This window comes from Pinus tabuliformis, chromosome Q, assembly GCF_031772625.1.
Source record: "Pinus tabuliformis cultivar Carrire ecotype Pingquan chromosome Q, CPIR1, whole genome shotgun sequence".
Taxonomy (NCBI): domain Eukaryota; kingdom Viridiplantae; phylum Streptophyta; class Pinopsida; order Pinales; family Pinaceae; genus Pinus; species Pinus tabuliformis.
Genome location: NC_142296.1, coordinates 261,355,006 through 261,377,772, shown reverse-complemented (window position 1 = coordinate 261,377,772; position 22,767 = coordinate 261,355,006). Strand labels below are relative to the sequence as shown.

The window sequence follows — 22,767 nt, the reverse complement described above, 5'->3', positions numbered from 1 at the left end:
AAAATAACAGATATACAAATGGAAATAAGAGAGAGGAGATAAACAGCAAGTTGGGCATTATAATGCCCAAAAACTTTCTTATGTCCCAGCTGTCCCATGAGCCTGTGGGCAGAATTCCAGTCGTCATCAAACATTGGTAAGCCATTGCAATCTGTACCTGTGCAAATTACTTCCTATCAAAGAAGCAACATAGTTTGCATATCTATTTACTTTGGATCCCATATTTACATGCACAGCTGTTTTTATACAAACTAAGCATGAACCTCAGTCTATTTCTAGAACTATATTGGTATTTTCATAATACCAACTGTCCTGGCATAATCAAACAAAATGATATATTCATACATGTAAATAGCAATTTATTATCTGGAGTTTTGCCACATCATTTAAACAAGGCAACCAGGTAACAGCTATGGCCATGTATACCACATGAAATTCAGCAACAGCAAGTGACCAACAAAGAGTGTGAAATCTGGTTGAGCATAATATAACAACAATTTAGCACATATAACATAAAAGGTTTTGTGCCACTTTCATGATGGCACCTTGAATGTCAACATCAGGCATACTTAAATTATGTCCAAACTAACTCTCTACATCTTATGGAAAAATTGCATGAAGAAAGCCTGCGGACACATGTTTTAAATAATATGGCTTTGTCACTATATATTATTTCTACCCTTTCAACACTTAATGATACTTTTATAGGAGACTAAACATATTTCCTTTTACTCTGTCTTCCTTCAAACTTCAAGTTACCTCAAATGGTCAAATCATATGAGACACTTACATTCATCCAAGCAAAGAACAAGAAAATGCAAGCAAGCATTGATTCCTCTTAGAATTGAAATTTTAAGATTGCATCCCTTACTTTAAAAGTGCCTCACGCCATGAAGGTTCCAGATAGAATACATATTCTAGATCCAAATCTTTCAGTGTTGTGTTCTCATCAATTTCAATCTTATCTGTTGATCGTCCCTGAGATGAACCTTTTAAGTCAAACCGACGATGAATCCGCAATTCTGTGCAAAACATGTTCCCCATCACTACAAATCGAACCTGCAAAAAAAGTCTAAAATACGATCATAATGTAACAATATTCTCATTTTTACAGCTTATGTTAGGAGTTCACAAAGAGAAGTTAAGAAATGTACAGTATCCAGTCTTTGCAACTAGCATATGATAAAATTATTTGTTGCACTGAACCATGAGGTCAGTTTTAGAATATTTATGTTACCTTCCGGCCACCTGCCGGCTTGATACGATGTAGACCAAAAAATTTGGTAATGAGGGTGTTTTCATACATCTGAACATGATGGTGATAATTTGGAAGCATTCTCAGAAGAACCTGCACATGCAAGCCAATCAATTCAATCTACGGCCTTATTTTTTGTCAAAAACAATCCCAAATAGAAATGATGTATCTGGATCATAGAAGGATAATTTAATTTTAATACTCGTTATTCCTTTATTTCTTAATAATAATCAAGACAAATTCATTATATCAAATGGAAAGATAAAGTAAGGACAAGAACATTTTTTTAATTTCCAGCAAATGACCACAAAAGTAACTCAGTGGGACTGCTGAGTACAATAATGTCAATACAATGTGGACTGCAAAAGCAGCTCCTATCAAAAGCAGGATGTAGAATGTAAAATATTGATCTAAGCTAAGACCTAAAGACTAAACACTAGTAGCGGGAAGCAAATCTGTCAAGGAGAGCAGATCAAGAGAATAGAATACAATAAAGGAAGGGTATCAGGGTCTGCTAGAGCTAGCTACCCTAACATCCATGGCAAAACGGAGGAAAATCTACATAGAAGGCTGTCTGGAAGAGGAGCAAGATAAAGATCTAGAAACTACTAGACTATATAGAAGAGGATCTAGGAAAAGGATCTGAAACTGCAACAACACTAGGGTCCCAAGGAAGGATGGCCCTAACAGATCTAGAATCGAAAGCAATACTGCTATCAATTAGTCTCTTGATATGCCCAACAGATGGGGAAACAACAAAAGTAAAGGATCATCTAGTTGCACACTATCTAGGAGGAGGTTGGGGAGTCTAGGAGTGAAGTCTGAAGGCCTCTTGCATCTATAAACCTAATGTGAAAATTCTATCACTGCAGCAACTGATTTACTTTTCCTACTTATTTCACCATAAGTTATTCATGAAATTACTTCAATCAACATTAAGATAAATACTGCTGCAGATGACACACCATAATACAGAAACAAACATATACACAAGAATCAACACATTGATACAGTTATTTTGGACTAATGTCCTCAGAAAAACCCAATGTGGGAAAACCGGTGCAGCAATGGAGGATTTTATTATTCAGCTATTTTCTAGTACAACAGGGTGCCAAACTGACTTACCCACAAATAGACAAATTTTCCAGCACTTCTTCTAAACCCAGCGTCAGTCCTACTGACCTTTGCGTGACCTGAAACCCTCTGTGTCAACCTGTTGAGACTCTGCGCAGCCTCTCTGACCTTCTGCGTCACTCCTGCAGCCTCTGCGTGCATGACGCAGGCCTTGCTGGCTCTGCGCAGTCTCTACAGCCTCTGTGTGGCTTCCTCTGGCCCTGCGTCTGCCTTTTTTGCCTCTGTGCTAATCTCCCATCTCTCTATTCAGTACTTGCTACCTCTTCACCGCTCTCCAGACCACTAGTTCAATTTCTCAACTAACCCCGCTCCAGAAATTGAACTGACTAGTCTCCCTCAGTGTGTTCTCCAAGTGACCCTTAAGCCTCCTCTTATACTTTTCTCGTTGACAATTCAATGGCCAAGATTAAGTCCCTAATCAACAGCTAAGATTAGATCTGGCTTGATCCATGACTTTTGGACCATTCTAACACAATTTTATATTAATACACATTAATATTTTATTTTCCCTAAGTTTAGACTTAGGGACTCCATTAAAAATATTAATTATTTTAATATCTCCCAAACTATTTAGAATTTGCCCAAACCCTTTCTTGGTATTGGAGATTTCATGTGCTTTAACCTCTCCACCAATTTTCGTGGCTAGAGCACATCTGATGCTACCCCAAATCAACACTCCCTCTTAGCGAGGATTGTGCTCTAGTAATAATCCTCACTGAGTATCACCCTGGTCATCTGGCATTGGTCCCTATGCTGATGCTAAGCCTCCCTGCCCAACATCCTCTGCGTTGTTGCATCCTATACTGCTATCAATGACTCCCACTGCCACTGCTGCATCTGTATGACAACTCTCTCTGCATCCGTGTTGTTGCTGGTCCTTTCTCCCAACACCGCATCCACACTGCAACTCCCTCTGCATCTGTCCTGCTACTAGTCCTTTCTCCCAACAAGACATCTGCACTACAACTCCCTCTTCATTCGTGCTGCTAACACACTCATTTCTACTTTTGAAAGGGGTTCTTTATCATCCCCATCTTTTCCCTGAAATAGTCAAATTTTGACTTTCCAAGGGCCTTCGTGAGGATATTTGCCACTTGTTCTCCTGTAGGAGTGTAGCTCAACTATACAGCTCCTCGTTGGACACAGTCTCTAACAAAGTGACATCGGATATCAATATGCTTCAACTTATCATGAAATACTGGATTCTCAGAGAGTTTGATGCAACTCTGATTATCACACATGACCCTAGTCGCCTCCATATTTCTTCTGAATAGGTTCACCAACAGCTTTCTAAGCCATATGGCCTCACACGAAGCTTTGCTTGCTGCCATATATTCTGCCTCAGATGAGCTCAGAGCCACAGAATTTTCTTTCCTACTACACCAGGAGGTCATTCCTAATCCAATCTTGAAACTGTACCTAGAGGTACTTTTCCGATCCACTGAACTCCCTGCCCAATCTGCATCAGTAAATCCACTCAACCTAATATCCTTCCCCTTGGTGTATAAGAGCCCATAATCAACTGTTCCCTGTAAATATTTGAGAACGTGTTTGGCTGCTGCCCAATGTTCCCTCTTTGGTTCCACCATGAACTGACTGAGGGTGTTGACAGCGTAGCAAATATCTGGCCTGGTATTGACCACATACATCAGGGACCCTATGCATTGCCGGGATAGGGTGGGATCGAAATCCTTGTCTTCTGATGCATCAATCTCCTTCCAATTGGTGATCATTGGCACAGCCATAGGTCTACAGTCTCCCATCCTGAACCTTTTCAGGATTTCTGTAGCATATCTCCCTTGCCCAAGGAAGATTTCTCCTTTCTACTACCAAACTTCCAACCCTAGGAAGTCGTGCATTCATCCCAAATCCTTCATATCGAACTCTGTGGCTAGATTCTTCTTGCAGTCCTCAATGGGTCTGGATGATCCTGTCAGAAAGAGATCATCCACATATAATACTAAGATAAGCAGCTCATTCTCTATGACCAGATAGCAGAGATTCAGATCTGCGTCACTTTTGACAAACCCCATCTTTTGCAAGTAGCCATCTATTCGACCATACCACGTTGTCGGTGCCTGCTTCAGCCCATACAAGGCTTTCTTCAGTCTGCATACATGAGACTTCTTCTCATGAGTTTCAAAGCCCTTTGGTTGTTCAATGTATACCTCTTCTTCTATTACCCCATTCAGAAATGCTATCTCGACATCCATCTGATGGATCTCCCATCCCATCTGGGCTGTAAGAGATATCACGGTCCTAATAGATGTATACCTGGCTATCGGGGCAAAGGTTTCCTCATAGTCAATCCCTTCCTTTTGAGCATACCCCTTAGCCACAAACCTGGCCTTGTATTTCTCAACACTGTCATCTGTAGCATATTTGATCTTGTAGATCCATCTTGAACCTACCATAGATCTGTCTTGAAGCCTTGACACCACCTCCCAGACATCGTTCACCATTATGGAGTTATACTCCTCTACCATTGCATCTAGCCAAACCTGATGCTGAGCTACCTCCTTGAAACTAGCAGGCTCTCCATCCTAAGCTACTAACGCCTGATATCTGTCTGGCTGTTTTCGCTCCCTCTTACTGTTCCTTGGCTCACCGATGAAGTTCTCTGCATCACGCAGAATCTGACGAAGTTCCCTACTAGTTCTTCCTCTGCCAGTAGGTGCTTCTATTCACTCCTCCTCCTCATCCTAAGAATCTTCCTGTCCTGAGGAAGAATTCTTCACTTTTGTTGGTTGAAGAGGCATGACCAATGGATCCTCTTTCGACTGCTCCTTCGAAGGCATTTCGCAAGATCTTCTGAAAGCTCTATCCTCCATGAACTTTACATCTCGTCGTATTACTAGCTTCCTGCTCCCTAGAAGATAGATTCTGTATGCCCTAGCGCTCTCACTATATCCCACCAGATATCCCTTTTCTGCAGTCTGATCCAACTTCTATCTCTTTTCTTTGGGTATGCGGCAATATGCTAAACTCCCAAATATCCTAAAATCACTGACTCCAGGCGTCTTCCCAGTGAAGACATTCTCTGGAGTAACCTTGCCTAATGCCCGATGAGGAGTCCTGTTCTAAACATAGACAATAGTGTTGCATGCTTCCGGCCACAGGAATTTTGGCATATCCTGATCATATAGCATGGCCCTAGCTGCTTCTACAATAGTCCTGTTTTTCCTTTCTGCCACCCCATTCTGCTCCGGATTGTAGGGAGTTGTCCACTCTCTTCTAATTCCCTCCTAGCACGATAATCAGTGAAGTCCTTCTCGACATACTCTCCACCATTATTTGAGTGCAAGACTTTTATTTTCTTCCCAATCAGATTCTCCACCAGAGCCTTGAACTCCTTGAATCGACAGAAAACCTCATCCTTGGTTTTCAGAAAATAAACCCAAATTTTTCTCAAGTGGTCATCAATGAAGGTAAGGAAATACTCGGCACCACTGAGAGCTTTGATGGACATAGGTCCGCAAATATGTGTATCAATCCTAGTACACTCTTGGCCCTGTGTTTGCTCCTAGGAAATGCCGCCTTGGCATACTTTCCTAGAGTGCATCCCCTGCATACATCATCTTGTTCCGTACTCAAATCCAGAACTCCTCTTACAGTGCTCCAGAGAATTCTCAGAGCTCCATGGTGCAAGTGACCCATCCTTCTGTGCCATAGTTCGCTCAAGTCCTTGTCCCCATGACTAACTATTAGTGCCATTGGTGATTCTAGTTGTAATCTATACAACCGATTACTTTTGATCCCGATCTGCACTTTCTTTTTCTAGCTCGGGTGTTTGACATATACCTTTTCCTTGATGAAGTAGATGTCATAGCCCTTGCCTTGTAGTTGTGACACAGAAAGTAAGTTCATCCCCAATCCTGGTACATGCAGCACATTTGTGGCACGGAACCGCTCTCCCAATTCTGTCTAAAAAACTATGGTACCCTTTCCTACTGGAGTACACTTTGCCTTGTTCCCCATGGTGATCTGAAAGTTCATCTTCTCTTCTCGATATTCTGAGAAACACTCCCTGGTTCTCGTCATACGCCACAAGGCTCCACTGTCTATATACCATACTTATGATGATGCAGCACTAGTCATGCACACCACTTCTTCTTCCAGCGTGGAAGCCAACATAGAGAAATCGAAATCTCTTTCTCTTGTGCAATATTCTGAAAATCTATGTGAGTCCCTTGAGGTGGATGCCTCTGCATCATGGTCTCGACCCATAACTGATTTTCCCTTTCTGTCTTTGATTACTTCCTCTGATACCATGTGAAAATTATATCACTGCAGCCACTAATTTACTTTTCCTACTTATTTCACCATAAGTTATTCATGAAATTACTTCAAGAAACATTAAAATAAATACTGCTGCAGATATCACACCATAATACAAAAACAAACATACGCACAAGAATCAACACATTGACACAGTTATTTTGGACTAATGTCCCCGGAAAAACCCAATGTGGGAAAATCGGTGCAACAAGGGAGGATTTTATTATTCAGAAATTTTCTAGTACAACAGGGTGCCAAACTGGCTTACCCACAAATATACAAATTTCCAACACTTATTCTGAACCCAGCATCAGCCCTACTGACCTCTGCGTGACCTAAAACCCTTTGCGTCAACCTGTTGAGACTCTGCGCAGCCTCTTTGGCCTTCTGTGTCACTCCTGCAGCCTCTGCGTGGATGACGCAGGCCGTGCTGGCTCTGCGCAGTCTCTGCTGCCTCTATGTGGCTTCCTCAACTAACCCTGCTCCAAAAATTGAACTGACTGGTCTCCCTCAGTGTGTTCTCCAAGTAACCCTCAAGCCTCCTCTTATACTTTTCTCGTTGACAAATCAACGGCCGAGATTAAGTCCCTAATCAATGGCTAAGATTAGATCTCACTTGATCCATGACTTTTGGACCATTCTAACACAGTTTTATATTATACACATTAATATTTTATTTTCCCTATGTTTAGACTTAGGGACTCCATTAAAAATATTAATTATTTTAATATCTCTCAAACTGTTTAGAATCTGCCCAAACCCTTTCTCGGTATTGGAGATCTCATGTGCTTTAGCCTCTCCACCAATTTTCGTGGCTAGAGCACATCCGATGCTACCCCAAATCAACACCTAAACATGTCTAGTCAAGATATTGAACACTATAGAGGATTTGAGACTCCATTAGCAAACAATGGAACCATCCTTGGATATCATAATATATCGGGCAACTAAAGATGAAGTGCTCCACTATCTCGACCTTCCAAGGATAGCAGAACTCAAGCCAAGTTCAGCCTCCAACAAAAGGCTATCAAATCCCACTTTGAACTAGCCAAGGGGAATCCAAAGAGCAAGCGTCTAGTGACAACATGTGTACAAATATTGGACATTGACTCTATCTATCATAGACTGCAAATTGAGAATGACCACTAGATGGACCTGTTACCCACCAAAATGGGCAACCCAATAGGAGAAAACTTTTCTCCTATTCACAACAGCCAACAACTCCTGATAGCCACCATTAGCTAATGATATGCCATTTATCTCGACCACTTGTATCAGCCATTTGCTTCTCACCCATCCAAAATGAACACATGGACGAAGGAGGGCTTCCACTCAAAAGGTACTTTGGTCATTTTGCAAATGGGTGCTTATACTTGTTTGTTCCTAGGCAATTATTAGTATGGATTATGGGGTGATCTAGAAGATTTACAGTCTTTGACTGTGATCTTGTTCTCTCACCTTTCTTAGGGGGTTATTCTTTGATCCTAGTCTAGTGACACCTGCCTTAAGGCCCTTAGGGTATAATAGGCACACTACTTGGGAAGCCCTAATTGAGATAGCATGGTTCCATCTTCCTATATGTCATACTTAACACTTTCCATCTTACATTACAAGCCAGTATCTCACCTCGATTCTTTGGGTTCAACTTGACATTGGTTCTTTGGGATTTGGCACTCATAGGTCCAAATACTTGGGTAGGCCCCAAAAAATTTGCCCTGGGAGGTTAATGCAGCTAAAAAAACAAAAACAGCATTCACAGCCAATACAAAATAAAGAAAGAAAAATCAAAAAGCAACAAATGGCTAGGGACATAAAGATTAGCATGTGCACAAAAGCCTAGCATGAGCTCTACCTCACTCATATGGTCATCACTTGGTTCCTAAGCATTTATTGCTCCATCACTTCAAAAGAAGGAACCCTTGCATGTCCCAACCCCCAAAGAGCGATGAACTGACTCATCTAAAAGGAGTAATACAATTGTTACATCATACAAAGCAAGCTCTAACCCTTGAGCGATAAGCAGTAATACAAAGAAAGATCAAGAAGAACTAAAAGGGGCACAAGTGTTGATTTGCGGTAGCATTGGATGTGTTCTAGCCACAAAATTTGGTGGAGAGGTTGGGGCACATGAGATCTCCAATACCCAGAAAGGGTTTGGGCAGATTCTAAACAAATCGAGAGATATTAAAATAATTAATATTTTTAATGGAATCCTTAAGTCTAAACATAGGAAAAATAAAATATTAATGTGTATTAATATGAATCTGTGTTAGAGTGGTCCAAAAGACATGGATCAAGCCACAACTAATCTTAGTCGTTGATTAGGGACTTAATCTCGGTCGTTGAGATGTCAACAGGAAAAGTATAAGAGGAGGCCTGAGGGTCACTTGGAGAATACACCAAAGTGATCAGTCATTCTATTCTCTAGAGCGGGGTTTGCTAAGAGAGATAGAATCAGTGATCGGGGGAGCAGCTGAAGGGCATTGAGTACAAAGAAACAGAGAAGGCAGAGATTGTGCCAAGAGAGGAGCGCAGCAGCCAAGGAGAGTGACGCAGAGCTAGCAAGGGCTCATGCAGGGCCACGCAGTGGCAGCCAAGTGTTGCGTAGAGCACCAGAGGGGCCAGCGTAGCTGACGCAGAGGCATCCAGAGTTGACGCAGGCCAAGAAATGCTGACGCAAGGCCAGCATGAGATAGAGAGGGGTTGACGCAATCCAAATTGGCAGACGCTGGGGTTGCAAAGCAGTTTTGTGTTGAGGAGCTGCTAGAAGGATTTTTCGGGGTTTCAGCTAGGAGATTTCTCTCAAACTGTGAGGTATAGCTGCTAAGAAAATTCTCTGTTGGGTAGGCCAGTTTCAGCACCCAAATTGTACTCTGATATTGCTTAATAAGAAAACCCTCAAATAGTTGCATCGGTTTTCCCACATTGGGTTTTTCCGGGGACATTGGTCCAAAAATAATGGTGTCATGTGGTGTGTTTGTTCTTGTTTCTTTTAGTTGTTGATCTGTAATATGTTGAGCATGCACTGGTGTTTATTTTCAGTATTTACTTTGTAAATAACTTGTTAAAGAAAAATAACCAGTAGGTAAGAATAAATCAGGAAAAGTGCATGAAGGGTTTCTAAACTAAGTAAACCTACAAACTTCAGCATAGTATCAGAGCGTGATTGCAGATCACAGGAGGACTAAAAGACATTAGCCGAGCAGAGCAATAGCAGCAAAGAACAGTTGTCCCGAGGTGACAAAAGTTGTTTCTAGCAGCGCAGAAGCCAAGGAGTGTGACGCAGAGCCAGCCAGGGCCACGCAGAGGAAGTCGGGAGTTGCACAGAGCCTCAGAGAGGCCGGCGTTGCTGACGCAAAGGGCTAGAGAGCTGACATAGGGCATCCCATGGCTGACGCAGACCCATCTGGGGTGACGCAGGGCCAGTGTGAGACACAGAGGGGCTGACGCAGTTCACAGAGAGGCAGTTGTTGAGGTCTAGAAGACTACAGGAATATTGCAGAGTGGAGCTAGTGAGGTACTATAATCAGAATAGTACCTAACAGAGCAGGGCCAGAGGAGTTGTTACCAACAGTTTCTAGCCAAGGAACCCGGATCAGCAATGTAGTTGCACAAGACGATCAGAGCAGGGGGCATCTCGACAAGCGGCAGAAGGATTTCCAAAAGGTAAATCAGGACTCAGAGGGAGTCTAGAAGAGAACTTCCAGACGGGAAGTAGAGACTTAGAGGAGTCGAATAAAGAACTTCCAGTAGGGAAGTAGAAGAGCATCATGGCACTACACCGGGTAAGAGACCAGGATAGACTAGACGGAGCATCGAACTTCGCAGTCTAGAAGGCCAGAATCTTATTAGTGCTTGACAGGAATCGTGTCAAGAACTTCGCCTTGAAGGTAATAGCTATCACAATCAACCCCAGTGATAATAACAGGTACGAGGAGGTGATGACGAGGGCCAGGTGCATTATCCTTGACGGGGTCAAGGATCATGTGGTACCACATATAGCCGTGAAGGAAACGGCATTTGAGATGTGGGAGGCTCTCAAGAAGCTGTACCAGCATATTTCTATGCAGAGAAGAATGTTGCTCGAGAATCAAATGAGGTCGTATCAAATGAAGAAGGGTCAATCAATTGACACCTTCCTCGGAGGACTGAATGAGATCCGAGACCAGTTGACTACTATAGGAGCGACACCAGATCAGGAGCTTATGGTGAGGATAGCCCTGACTATTGTCCCAGAAGATTGGGAAGTATTTGTCTAGAGTATCCTGGGCAGAGGGACTCTCCCACCTTGGGACGAGATGTGGGTAGCTCTTCGCCATGAAGAGATCAGACGGCAATCGAAGACAAGTAGCAGCAGCAAAGGGATCAAGGTCAAGCAGGAAGAGGAGGATGTGGCCCTAGCATTTGAGGGAAAGCAAGAGAAGCGGAAGAAGAAAGATCTCTCCAAGATCAAGTGCTTCCACTGTGGGGCGTTGGGTCATTATGCAACTCAGTGTCCAAGGAAGAAAAGTAAGGGACAGTCTTCCGAGACTAAGGCAGCGCCAGCACGAAAAGAGAAGGAAGTTTAGACAGATGATGATTGTGCCATGAGTACACACACACCACTTGAGCGGAAATGGGAGACATCGAGTTGTAGTCAGGAGGACTACAGGCGATGTGGGGAAGGATCCTTGAGGTACCCAGACTCTTGGATTAGACCTTGCTACGGCAGCCCCGACGAGGAGTAGCAGGACTGGCTGGGTGGGTAGAGACGGATGCGGATGGAGCGGTAGAGAGAGCTACAATGCAGGAGTCCCGAGACAGTGCGAAGCTAGTAGGTTGCAGCAATGCGAGAGGCATAGGAGTGTTGCACCAGTGCAGGACGGCACAGAGATGTATGCAACGATGCGAGATGCAGGGAGTTGTTGCAGCAGTGCAGAGGTCAAAGAGGGAGCACTTGTCAACGGCAGAGGGAGCTTCAGCATCAGTGGGTGTCTCTAGCCCAACAGGGAGGTCAGTTGGAAGATCATTTCCTTACTTCTCAATAACTGAGTTGGAGTGTAGTAGTGGGCAGCATGATGCAACATGATGAGAGGAGGTGCAATGCGGATGCAATGTTGGAATAAAGGACCAACAGCAACACGGATCCAGAGGAAGCAGTCGTACAGATGCAGTAGTGGCAGTGGTAGAACCATGGGCAGCAATACAGGAGGCAGCAGTGCAGAGGATGTTGGGCAGAAAGGCCTAGCATCAGCACAGGTACCGATGCCAGATGATCAGAGTAGTACTCAGTGAGGAGTATTGCTAGAGCACAGTCCACGCTAAGAGGGAGTGTTGATTTGGGGTAGCATCGGATGTGCTCTAGCCACGAAATTTGGTGGAGAGGTTAGGGCACATGAGATCTCCAATACCCAGAAAGGGTTTGAGCAGACTCTAAACAGATCAGGAGATATTAAAATAATTAATATTTTTAATGGAGTCCCTAAGTCTAAACTTAGGGAAAATAAAATATTAATGTGTATTAATATGACTTTGTGTTAGAGTGGTCCAAAAGACATGGATCAATTCAGATCTAATCTTAGCCATTGATTAGGGACTTAATCTCGGCCATTGAGATGTCAACAGGAAAAGTATAAGAAGAGGCTTGAGGATCACTTGGAGAATACACCAGCATGATTAGTCATTCTATTCTCTAGAGCGGGGTTTGCTAAGAGAGATAGAATCAGTGATTGGGAGAGCAGCTGAGAGGCATTGAGTAGAGAGAAATAGAGAAGGCAAAGATTGTGTTGGGAGAGCATCGCAACAGCCAAGGAGAGTGACGTAGAGCTAGCAAGGGCTCGCGTAGGACCACACAGAGGCAGCCAAGTGTTGCGCAGAGCACCAGAAGGGCCAACGTAGCTGACGCAAAGGCTCCCAGGGTTGACGCAAGGCCTCCTGGGGCTGACGCAGGCTAAGAAATGTTGACACAGGGCCAACATGAGACAAAGAGGGGCTGACGCAATCTAGATTGGGCAGACGATGGGGTTGCAGAGCAGTTTTGTGCTAAGCAGCTGCCGGAAGGATTTTCCGGGGTTTCAGCCAGGAGATTTCTCTCAAACTGTGAGGTAGAGCTGCTAAGGAAATTCTATGTTGGGTAGGCCAGTTTCGGCACCCAGATTGTACTCTGATATTACTTAATAAGAAAACCCTCAGATAGCTGCACCGGTTTTCCCACATTGGGTTTTTCCGGAGACATTGGTCCAAAAATAATGGTGTCATGTGGTGTGTTTGTTCTTGTTTCTCTTAGTTGTTGATCTGTAATATGTTGAGCATGCACTGGTGTTTATTTTCAGTATTTACTTTGTAAATAACTTGTTAAAGAAAAATAACAAGTAGGTAGGAATAAGTGCATAAGGGTTTCTAAATTAAGTAAACTTAGAAACTTCAACAACAAGAGGGGTAGAAAAACAAAGGCCGAGCTGGTAACTCACGTATCCACGAATGCTCCCTACTCACATCTATACACTCAAGGATGTGGACACACCCATCAATTGGTACCTTTGATCCTGGCACTTGACCATGAAGTCTTATCCTCTCCCTTATCATCATTATTATTCACCACAACCTATCACTTGAAGAGTGGACCAAGGAAATGTTACTTCCCCTTGGGGGTTGGAAACACCTAATAAGTTTGAACTTTAGCCACGCCTATGTAGGGAGAAAGCATCTTTGCAAGATCAAGGTCTTGATTTTGGAAGGAGATCTTTGTTTGAACTACTAAATTGCCCTTAACATTCAAATTTGGCTCAATTAGATGCACTAATGATCTTTGTCCCTAACGACTGGTTGTTTTCACTAGAATTTATGTTGTTGTTGTGAGGTGATTCCATAGCCCAGGTCTTAGGCACCTTCTCCACAGGTACCCAGCCCCATTAGAGAAGTATATTGGCACAAACAGGTGAAGCATTGCAACTCTTGGGCCTCCTAGCAATAGCTTCAAACAACACATGTCCCAAGACACCTCTTGTACCCAAGACATTGGATCACATTGTACCCAAATTTGATGATTCTTCAAGATGACATAGCTAGACCCAGCATGCTCCCAAGCCGACCATTACACCTGTTGACCACTGAAGTTACACCTAAAAAATTTTGAAAACTCCATGCCCAAGGATATGTCAGAGGCTTCATGTATCATCAAAGTTTTTTAACTCTAACTTCTTCTCATTTTCTTCTTCGTCCATAGATTTCACAACCCTATAGAGATATTGTATAAATGTCACTAGGACAAATAAAGCCATGTAACTGGCCTAAGGTGTTGGGACTCGATCAGCAAGCAAGTACACCTTGGAGTGTTTTTTTACTTTGTTAATTATTCATGCTTTTAGTGGCGAATAATTTTCTAGGTTTTTTCACTCACCGCAAACTCCAAATCCGAGGTGACGACTTGAAGGTTGAGCGCCTAATGCATCTTAGTGTCTAGAGTCAATGTATATTACCATGCTAGGTCACCTCTGAAATTTCACGAATTTGACTAGGTTTAAGTAGGAGTTTAAAATAATTAAAATTTTCCCGAAAAACGGGATTTTTTAATTATTTTCTATGTAATAATGTAAATAAGTGGTCTTAGGAAATGTATGGGGCATGTGACTACTCGAAATTTATCCTCGGAGACCCATCATTATCTAAGGACACACATTGAGGGTCAAAAATAACTTATAGTCCCTCGACAACCAATTTTTCTAATGTTGGTGGCAAAAATGAAGAAAATTTCAAAAAAAAAAATCCAAAGTCAAAGGGGATGTCAAAGGTGATGTAGCAAGCATGTGGGGCCCACCAAACAAGGCACAAATCAATCATAAAGTCAAAGCAAGTCAAATGAGCCAACATTGAGTTCATATGTATGGCTAAAAGTTCACCTTGGATAAAAATTCTAATATTATGGATGAAACCTGATGGGGCATAGTCTAAGTTTAAACTTTAATAAAGTGGATGGGGATTGGACCCCACCTCACTCCTCATATAGTCTACATAGGAGGCAATCCAAACAGCAATACGCACATGACTCCATGCAACAGAAATGAATAATTCAACGCAACTGTCACAAGTATGCTTCCAGCAGGGCAAAATCAGTGTAGACTTTGATGGAATATTAAGAGAAGTTAACTCAAGTTTTTGTGATGACTATCTATGCCATAAACTCCACTTAGCCTCCACACTACCCGCTAAAAAGTACCTACAACAGTCAACGCAGGCCAGCAAGAGACAATATGTCACTGTCATCTAATGGAGGATTTATCACAGCAGTCAAGCATAGATTTTGAGGGAGTTTGTCTCCCATTTACTTTAGTCATATATGCACTTCGCAAGTAGCTCTCACACTAATCAACAGTTAAGAAATATGCACAGGATGAAAGGATATTACGCTATCTAGCTAGCTGATCCTCACTACCACCTACACCAACTTGATTATACACTTGGCCAGCTATTGCAACACATGAAGATTTGTTGCTTTCATTGACATTGTCACCATGCCACCTGTTTGATCACTTTTGCGTTGAGATTTGCTCTCATGTATCTATTTAAGTGAGCATTTGGCTCTCACTATGCATTCATGTTATGAGCTATTGGGCTTGAGTAAACTCTGTCATTTTGTACTTGCAATTTACTAATATAATCAAAGACTTTGGGGCAATTTTGGTGGTGTTCTCTTGCCATTTTGAGGTGATATCCTTCCATAATTTTGTTATTATGCTTCAATTCTCTTACATATTTGAATGTTGTTAGCTTATATTTGCCATATATTTTGGATTGATATGTGCAAGTTATCTTGCACATATCCTTGATTTAGAATAGCATTCTAGAAATGAGCTTACCAATTTATTTTTGGAGGAATATTTGGTCTATCTCACCCATTGTGATGCTCTAATCCTTTGCAAGCTAATATTTGTTTCAAGTGTGTAGGAAGAAATCTATTTGAATTTGTGTAATAATCCATTTGGGCGTGGGAGAAGTCCCACATAGATCAACTCACTCCCAGATTCAAAGTGGCTCAAAACTCATCAATTTTCACTCCAAGTCTTTCATATAAAGAGGAGAAAAAGAAGAGTTTCTCTCACTCATTATCTACTTGAATAATTTATTCATTTAAATTAAATGCTACTTTGATTTAAAGCTTTCAAGTTTACATAAGCTATTTAAGAGCAATTTCTTAAGCTAAACAAGTATGGGGGTTTACTCTCATTACTTGATTTGTGTCTTGTATATTAATTTGTATTATATTTTGTTTACTTTGCTCTATCTCTACACTAATACTCTCTTTCATTTGCAGCTCATAGTTGGAGTTTTTCGCAGCAAAATTCTTGAAGAGAAATCTTGGAAACTCTAACTATTTTTTGTAGGACCTCTCGAGCACTTAAGCATCAATTTCAAGGAGGTCATCAACATTAGAGGACAGTTCCAAGTTAACTAGGCCATGGGCCTTTTGGGGCTTGTAATTTTCAGATTTTAAGAGGATTTCATTGGCCATTGTGGTTGCCATAGTTTGGAATGAGACTCTAGCTTCTCTAGCTCCTATTTTGTAAAGTTCTCTTTCATCTTTTTGTGCAGTCTTGTAAGAGGTTTTCTACTCATTGTAACCATTAATAAAAGATCAAAATTTGCTTGTGGGAGCTTGGGATTTTACCCATGGCATCCCTCTCATTTAGAGGGAGAACTTTGTGGGTGGATTGACTTTGCATTTCATTTTCCTACTTTTCCTACTCATTACATTTGCACGCTTAATTGGATATTAACACAATCTCACTTCACATTTCATTTGTTTATTTTGCTATCCAAGTTCATGCATGTCTAATGTTTCAACATTGACGTCGTGTTTCTTGAACAATTTCATTTATTTGCAAACACTTTACTTTGTTGACAAGCTTTGAATTATCCAATTTGCACTCAACTTGTTAAATTGTTTCACAACTATTTGGATATATGCTTCATTATTGTGTCAACTTATGCTTACATGTTTTGGTAATTTTGGAGCATTATATTTCACTTGAAGCAATTTTATCTTAAGCAAATTAGTTGTCTCATTTCATTTAGCTTGTCTACTTTCAATCAATTGATGAAGCACATGCAACACTTGTGAGCTAATTTCCATTTTATTTCTCCAATTGAAGTCATTTTTGCAATTTATGTTGAGCACTATCTCATTGTCCATATTTTGAAGCATTGCAATCAACATTTCTTTTGGGGAAAACTTACATTCATCTCATTTAGGCATATTAGCATAACTTGCATTTCTTAAAATTCACCTCCAAGCATAAGCTTGGTTGAATAGAAACCTTATGACCAAGATTTTCTTGGAAAGTTATTCCAATTGGTATGGAGTAAGGTAAAGTGTGTGACCCTGCAATTATGAAGGCGGTATTGTCCCCTTGTAAAAACAAAGGCACACATGGCTTGTAAAGATTTAGGGGAAGGGTATTGTTAACAACGACAAGTGCGTCCTCAACCCCTCTTCTTTGCAATCACCCTAATCTTTACCCTTTGGTAAGGGGTTGAAAAGAAAATCTCTCACTTAAAATACGCATTTAGTTTGAAATTCACCAAGATAATTGCATTTCACTTTAGTTAAGTGCATCTCATCCTAACTCATTTTATTTCTAAAGATTTCTTACTTGCAAGTTTATCTCATGTACTTGTTATGGTGAACATCTATTGAAGTTATCATTTTCATTGTTGAAGTATTTTCTTTGAGCAAGTACAATATCTTTCTTTTTTGCAAGAAAAGTTTTGGTTTATTTCATTTCATTTTGCAAGTTATTTAAATTGTTATTTTACATGCTTTTCAATCATGAATGATAGTATCTTGGCTTAAGGCATCTCTTTGCAATTTATATCTTGCAAGTTAATATTTCTTAATCTAACATTGATTTGTTTTGCAAGATTACTTGTTTTATTTCATTTGAGCAAGTGTTTATTATTTTGAAGCAATTATTAAGGCATTGGTTTTACATGTTTATCTTTTGAATGTGTTGATGATCATTGAGAATATCTTTTATTCCATATCTTGTATTGCTCATCATACTTGTTGAACTTGCTCATAATCTTGAAGTAGTCCAATTGACTTTAGGATCTCCTAGAAACTCATATCATTTTCATCTAAATTTTCATTAGGACCACCCCCCTTAGCTTACCTATGAGAAAGATTTAACAGAGAGAATTGGGAATAGGTGATAGCCTCATCTCTTAGTTTTTCCACCAATGTGTCTATTAGGCGGCAACAACAGCACCAACTGATGGATGATAGCTAATTCAGATCCAAAATGAGGATGGTCTCACATTGAGAGTCTACAGAGGGCTTGTTTCACCTAACAAGTCCTCAGCGTTGGAGCAAAGGAGGCCACTTTAGCAGTTGAAGACCCATGGAGACCACTTTGTGGTGCCCAAGTTGGATCTTCAGACCCCACAAGAGGCAATGAGGTGGATTTGAGGGACAACCCTCAAATCATGGACTTGACATGCTTCTACACCAGTTTTGACACCTTGTCGCCCTTGGATGTGCCATTTGAAGCCTTTTCATAGGATGACGTCAGCCCTAGAGGTCTTATGACTCACACTTGTGGGATGATTAGGGCATTGTTACCCATTACCTGTGGGTAGTATGCATAGGAGAAAATTTTCCTCATGGATGGTCTTCAGCAGGTAGCCAATAGCCCCTTGCAGGCACTAGATAGCTCGATGTGCCACTATCTCCGCCACTTGAGCCAGCCATGTGGTCCCTCACCCATCTATTATGATCGTATGTTTGAAGGTGGGCCTCCCGACCTCGAAGGTATGGCTTTTCATTTGATATAGTTGAGTAATTTTCCTTACCTATCATTGACACTTTTGGGCATGAATTGGTGGGGGGATTTGGCAAAAAGAGTGGGCTAGGTCTGTACACTCGTCTTCTTTCCCCAATTTGGTTGTTAGCCTTGTATCCTAGTCCCGTGGGATCTCCTTTACTGGTCGCTAGCTTTAGGGTGGCACTACATGGGAAATCTCGATTTTGATTGCATGGTCCTACTTCCCGGCAACATGTGCATCACTCCACCTCCATTCATTTTAGCCCCATTCATCTCTTTTCCCATTTGGGTCCACATGTGTCCAGTGGGTCCACATAGGACTAGCCTCCCCCTACCCTTGTCCACACCTTGGTTTGGGCTTGGAACGATGCCTCAGAGGTTGATGACACTAAAAAGAAAAGAAAAAGCATAATTCGACTACTCTCAACAAGAAATGTACCACAAAATGCAAAAGATGGTCGGGACATACAAATTTAACACGTGGTCAAAGCAAAACATGAGCTCTACCCCTCATTTATGGCCATCACCCTGGTTCCTATGGGCCCTAGAAGAGTCCCTTCACAATAGGGCTTGAATATTTTAGTGAAGATTGCAAAATCTTTTCTCTATCAGAACCTACCGACAGTCCACAATTGTTCCAGTCCAAATGTCACAGGAATATGGATCTAATTTATGCCAGTGAGAAGAAAAGGTGTATAACAATTAACGCACTATGATAAGCCCTTAATTAAGCCACAAGACAACCTTAAGTTTGTTGCAAATGTCATAGTAAATAGAGCCGCAATCCAAGTCCCAACAGACCTCAGGGCCAAGGATTGCAATGTAAAAAGGACACGCCTCAAATCAGCCCAACACATTTCCCTAACTAGTACAAAATAGAGCATAAATACATCAATAGGAAGACTTACCTTGAAGACTGATTAGAACAAGGAATTTGAGTCCAATCCATAGGAGTTTGACCATGTATTTCGCTACCCTAGCTGCCTAAGAAAGACCAAAGCTTTACCTCAGTTAATCTGCCTCAGACCACCGAAAATTCCTGAGATTCGTTGAGTTTGATGTGATAAGAATATTATGTTTTGGAGGTTAGGAGTCTCTTTTTACAGTGTGTGGAAAGGCTAATTAGCAATGTTCCACCAAGTCTCTGGGACGGGGAGACGCGGGTGCGGGGAGATGCACAAGGGGGACGTGTGGGAGTACCCTCAAATTTTTGGGAAATTTAGGGGAGACGGAGGGACGTCGGGGTATAATTTTTTTCCTTTTTTTATATATATATATATATATATATATATATATATTTCAAATTCATATTCAATAATGAAAGCATAAATAGAATGATACATACATAATTGAATTAAATAATGAAATACATTGATCCATACTCATCATCCTTACTAATACATACATGATTTATCCATAAACCATGAGATTCAATAATGAAATACTCTGATCCATATTCAGTATTCATTATTCACCATTCTCGAATCTACATTGATTTAAAAATTAAATTCATCATTCATCATTCTAGATTCTAAATTGATTTAAAATTAAAATTCGTCATTTATCATTCTAGAATCTAATTAGTCTAAGCAAAATAGACTATAATAGATACTGAAATCTAAAGACTAGAATAGTAAATTGATATAACTAAAACTCAAAAACAGTGGAGTGATGAGTCTAAAGGTCACTCTAAAGTACACAAAGGTCTTGGTGCTCTTGATTAAATACTAATTCCATACCCTTGTACATGACAAAATGCAATGGAAACATTGCACTCCATCGAATCCTGAATTCCTAAAAAATTGATCTAAAGACTGAATAGTAAATTGATATAATTAAAACTCAAAAACAATGGAGTGATGAGTCTAAAAGTCACTCTAAAGTACACAGAGGGCTTGGTGTTCTTGATTAAATACCAATTCCATACCCTTGTACATGACAAAATGCAATGGAAACATTGCACCCCATCGAATCCTAAATTCTTGAAAAACTGTTAAGTCTGCTGGATTTTGAGTGAGATCTAAAATTCTACTTTCTCCATATGAAATCCAATGAGGTCAGAACCACTCTCAAACATCTCGAGTCATTTCATGGTAATGTTAAAAATTTAAGTAAAAGGATGAAAATGAAAGATAAAGGAGAATGTCACTTTTACTTTAAGAATTTAACATTACCATGAACAGCATAGCATTAGTATGGAAATATGGTCAAATACTACGTTTTCCCTATCATAAATCATTGTTTACAAGCAAATTTAAGGAGGGACGCATAGCCCATTTTGAGGGGGGGTGCCCAGGCATCCCCCTTTTGGGGAGTCGCGTCCCCCACACTGGGGAAACGTCCCCCCCTACGTGTCCCCACGTCTCCCCAAAAGGGGGACGTGGGGAAACGTTTCCCCAGACGTCCCCCTGTCTCGGGTGCGTGGGGTGCGCACACCCGACCCTGGGGGACGTGTCCCCGTGGAACACTGCTAATTAGGGGTTTCATTTGGTAGGCCATTTAGGATATTTAGGAACTCTTTAATTCTTAACAGAATTAATTTTAATTTACTAGGTATTATCTACTAGTTTGTTTGAATGCTAAGAAACTTGTACACTAAACCTCTTTGGTGTGTTTTGTAGGTGACACACGAGTGCATTAAGTCAATCATTGATTTATTGTCTTTGGTTTTTGAAGTTGTGTAACTTATACGAGGTGATATTACAATGATAAACAATGTCATATGTTGACATTTATAGGAGGAGGTGTCATGTCACCACCCCTTGGGGTTTTAGCCCAAAAATTAGGGTCACTAACTTCAATTGTGAATATCTCTCAAACCAAGAGGCATCTCAAGGCGTACCACATATCAACATAAACATCTTTTCGAGGAGAATCTAATGACCTAGATCTCCAACACAAATTCAATGGTTTGACCCTTCAAAAACCATCGACAATTTTGGGGTACATCCTTAGTCCAAGGAACCCAAACCCTAGGACTTGGGTTTTCAACCATCCAACAGTATAACTACTATCTTGATGTAACCTGACAATTACTAAGAAGCGTTCAATAACCATTTGGCAATGAAATGCCCCACCTTAAAAGAGGGTACCTACTGTTATATCCTACACATCATGGGCTCATCCCCTGGAGCCCCAAGAAATTATAAAGAAAAATCAATCAAAGGAAAATTTCATATGAAGAAGGGTGGAAAAACAAAGATCGGGGCAACTCAAGTACCACGATTTACTCCCTCCTACACTCATATACCCGAGTGTGGGCTTCCCTCATTATAGCTACCCTTGTACCATGACATGTGGCCTAGATCCTTCCCCTAATCTCCACTTCGTTCCATCACTATATCACCCACCACCTACCACTTGATGGATGTCCCATGGACATGTCACCCCCTTTAAAGGTTGAAACCACCTAATAGGGTCCTTGGTTAACCCCTTATTAAGATTGGAGACACTTGTACATACCAAACCCCACTATGGAAGGGCATGCCACCATGAAGTGCCCCATTGATTCCATGATTTGTAAGCTCTTTTACTTGATTATTCTAATGACTTGTTGTATTGGAGGGTATGGGGATGCATTGGATCTTATACATGATTACAAGTGGGTCTTTAGTTGGGGTTTGGCCTCTCTATATGAGGTCCAAACCACCCAAAGGGCCATATTGGCACTTGTAGGGTGGGTGTTGAGAGCCATAGGCCTCCACCATATCAAAGAGTATTACATGGATGCCCAGCACCACTTAGCGATTGCTCATGTTCTACCTTTTGGATGTGGATGATGCATCTAGTTAACCATGCCCAGTCGGCTCCACACTTGCACCATATACTTGGCAGACATTCTAGCGTCTAGATGGGGATGTGTCTCACTGCAGAAGACAAAGGGAGGGCTTATGTCATCATCTTAGCCCTTATAGATGGTTTACAAGCATCATCAATCCACTTGGAGACCCATGAGGATGTCACTGTGTCCCCACACCCACTTAGGAGCACCACATCATCTTAGCCCTTATAGATGGTTTACAAGCATCATCAATCCACTTGGAGACCCATGAGGATGTCATTGTGTCCCCACACCCACTTAGGAGCACCACATGTGACTTACTTGGGAAACAAGGGGTCAACCCCTTGTCCACTATGTTTGGAGTCCATTCTCTCACCATGGCACACTTTGGACTTCATTAGGCCTTCTCAATGGCCCAATGACTCATTATATTGATCATTCTGCCCTCTTAAGAGGCTTATTTTTATGTTATTGAGATATCGTGGTGTGCTTGTCACCAAGTTATGTCATTATTGAGCATT

The 22,767-nt window shown here is 41.3% G+C and overlaps 1 protein-coding gene across 6 annotated transcripts in view; it reads right to left on the bottom strand.

The window, feature by feature from the left end:
* PIP5K9 (phosphatidyl inositol monophosphate 5 kinase) overlaps positions 1 to 22,767 on the bottom strand; it is a 437,711-nt gene that overhangs the window by 185,957 nt on the left and 228,987 nt on the right. For all 6 annotated transcript variants that reach the window (XM_089384294.1, XM_089384292.1, XM_089384293.1 and 3 more), the window contains 2 exons: positions 1,238 to 1,348; positions 872 to 1,059 (listed from right to left, as the gene is read on the bottom strand). In XM_089384294.1, the coding sequence (XP_089240420.1) occupies positions 872 to 1,059; positions 1,238 to 1,348 (299 nt within the window). The remainder of the gene's footprint in view (positions 1 to 871; positions 1,060 to 1,237; positions 1,349 to 22,767) is intronic.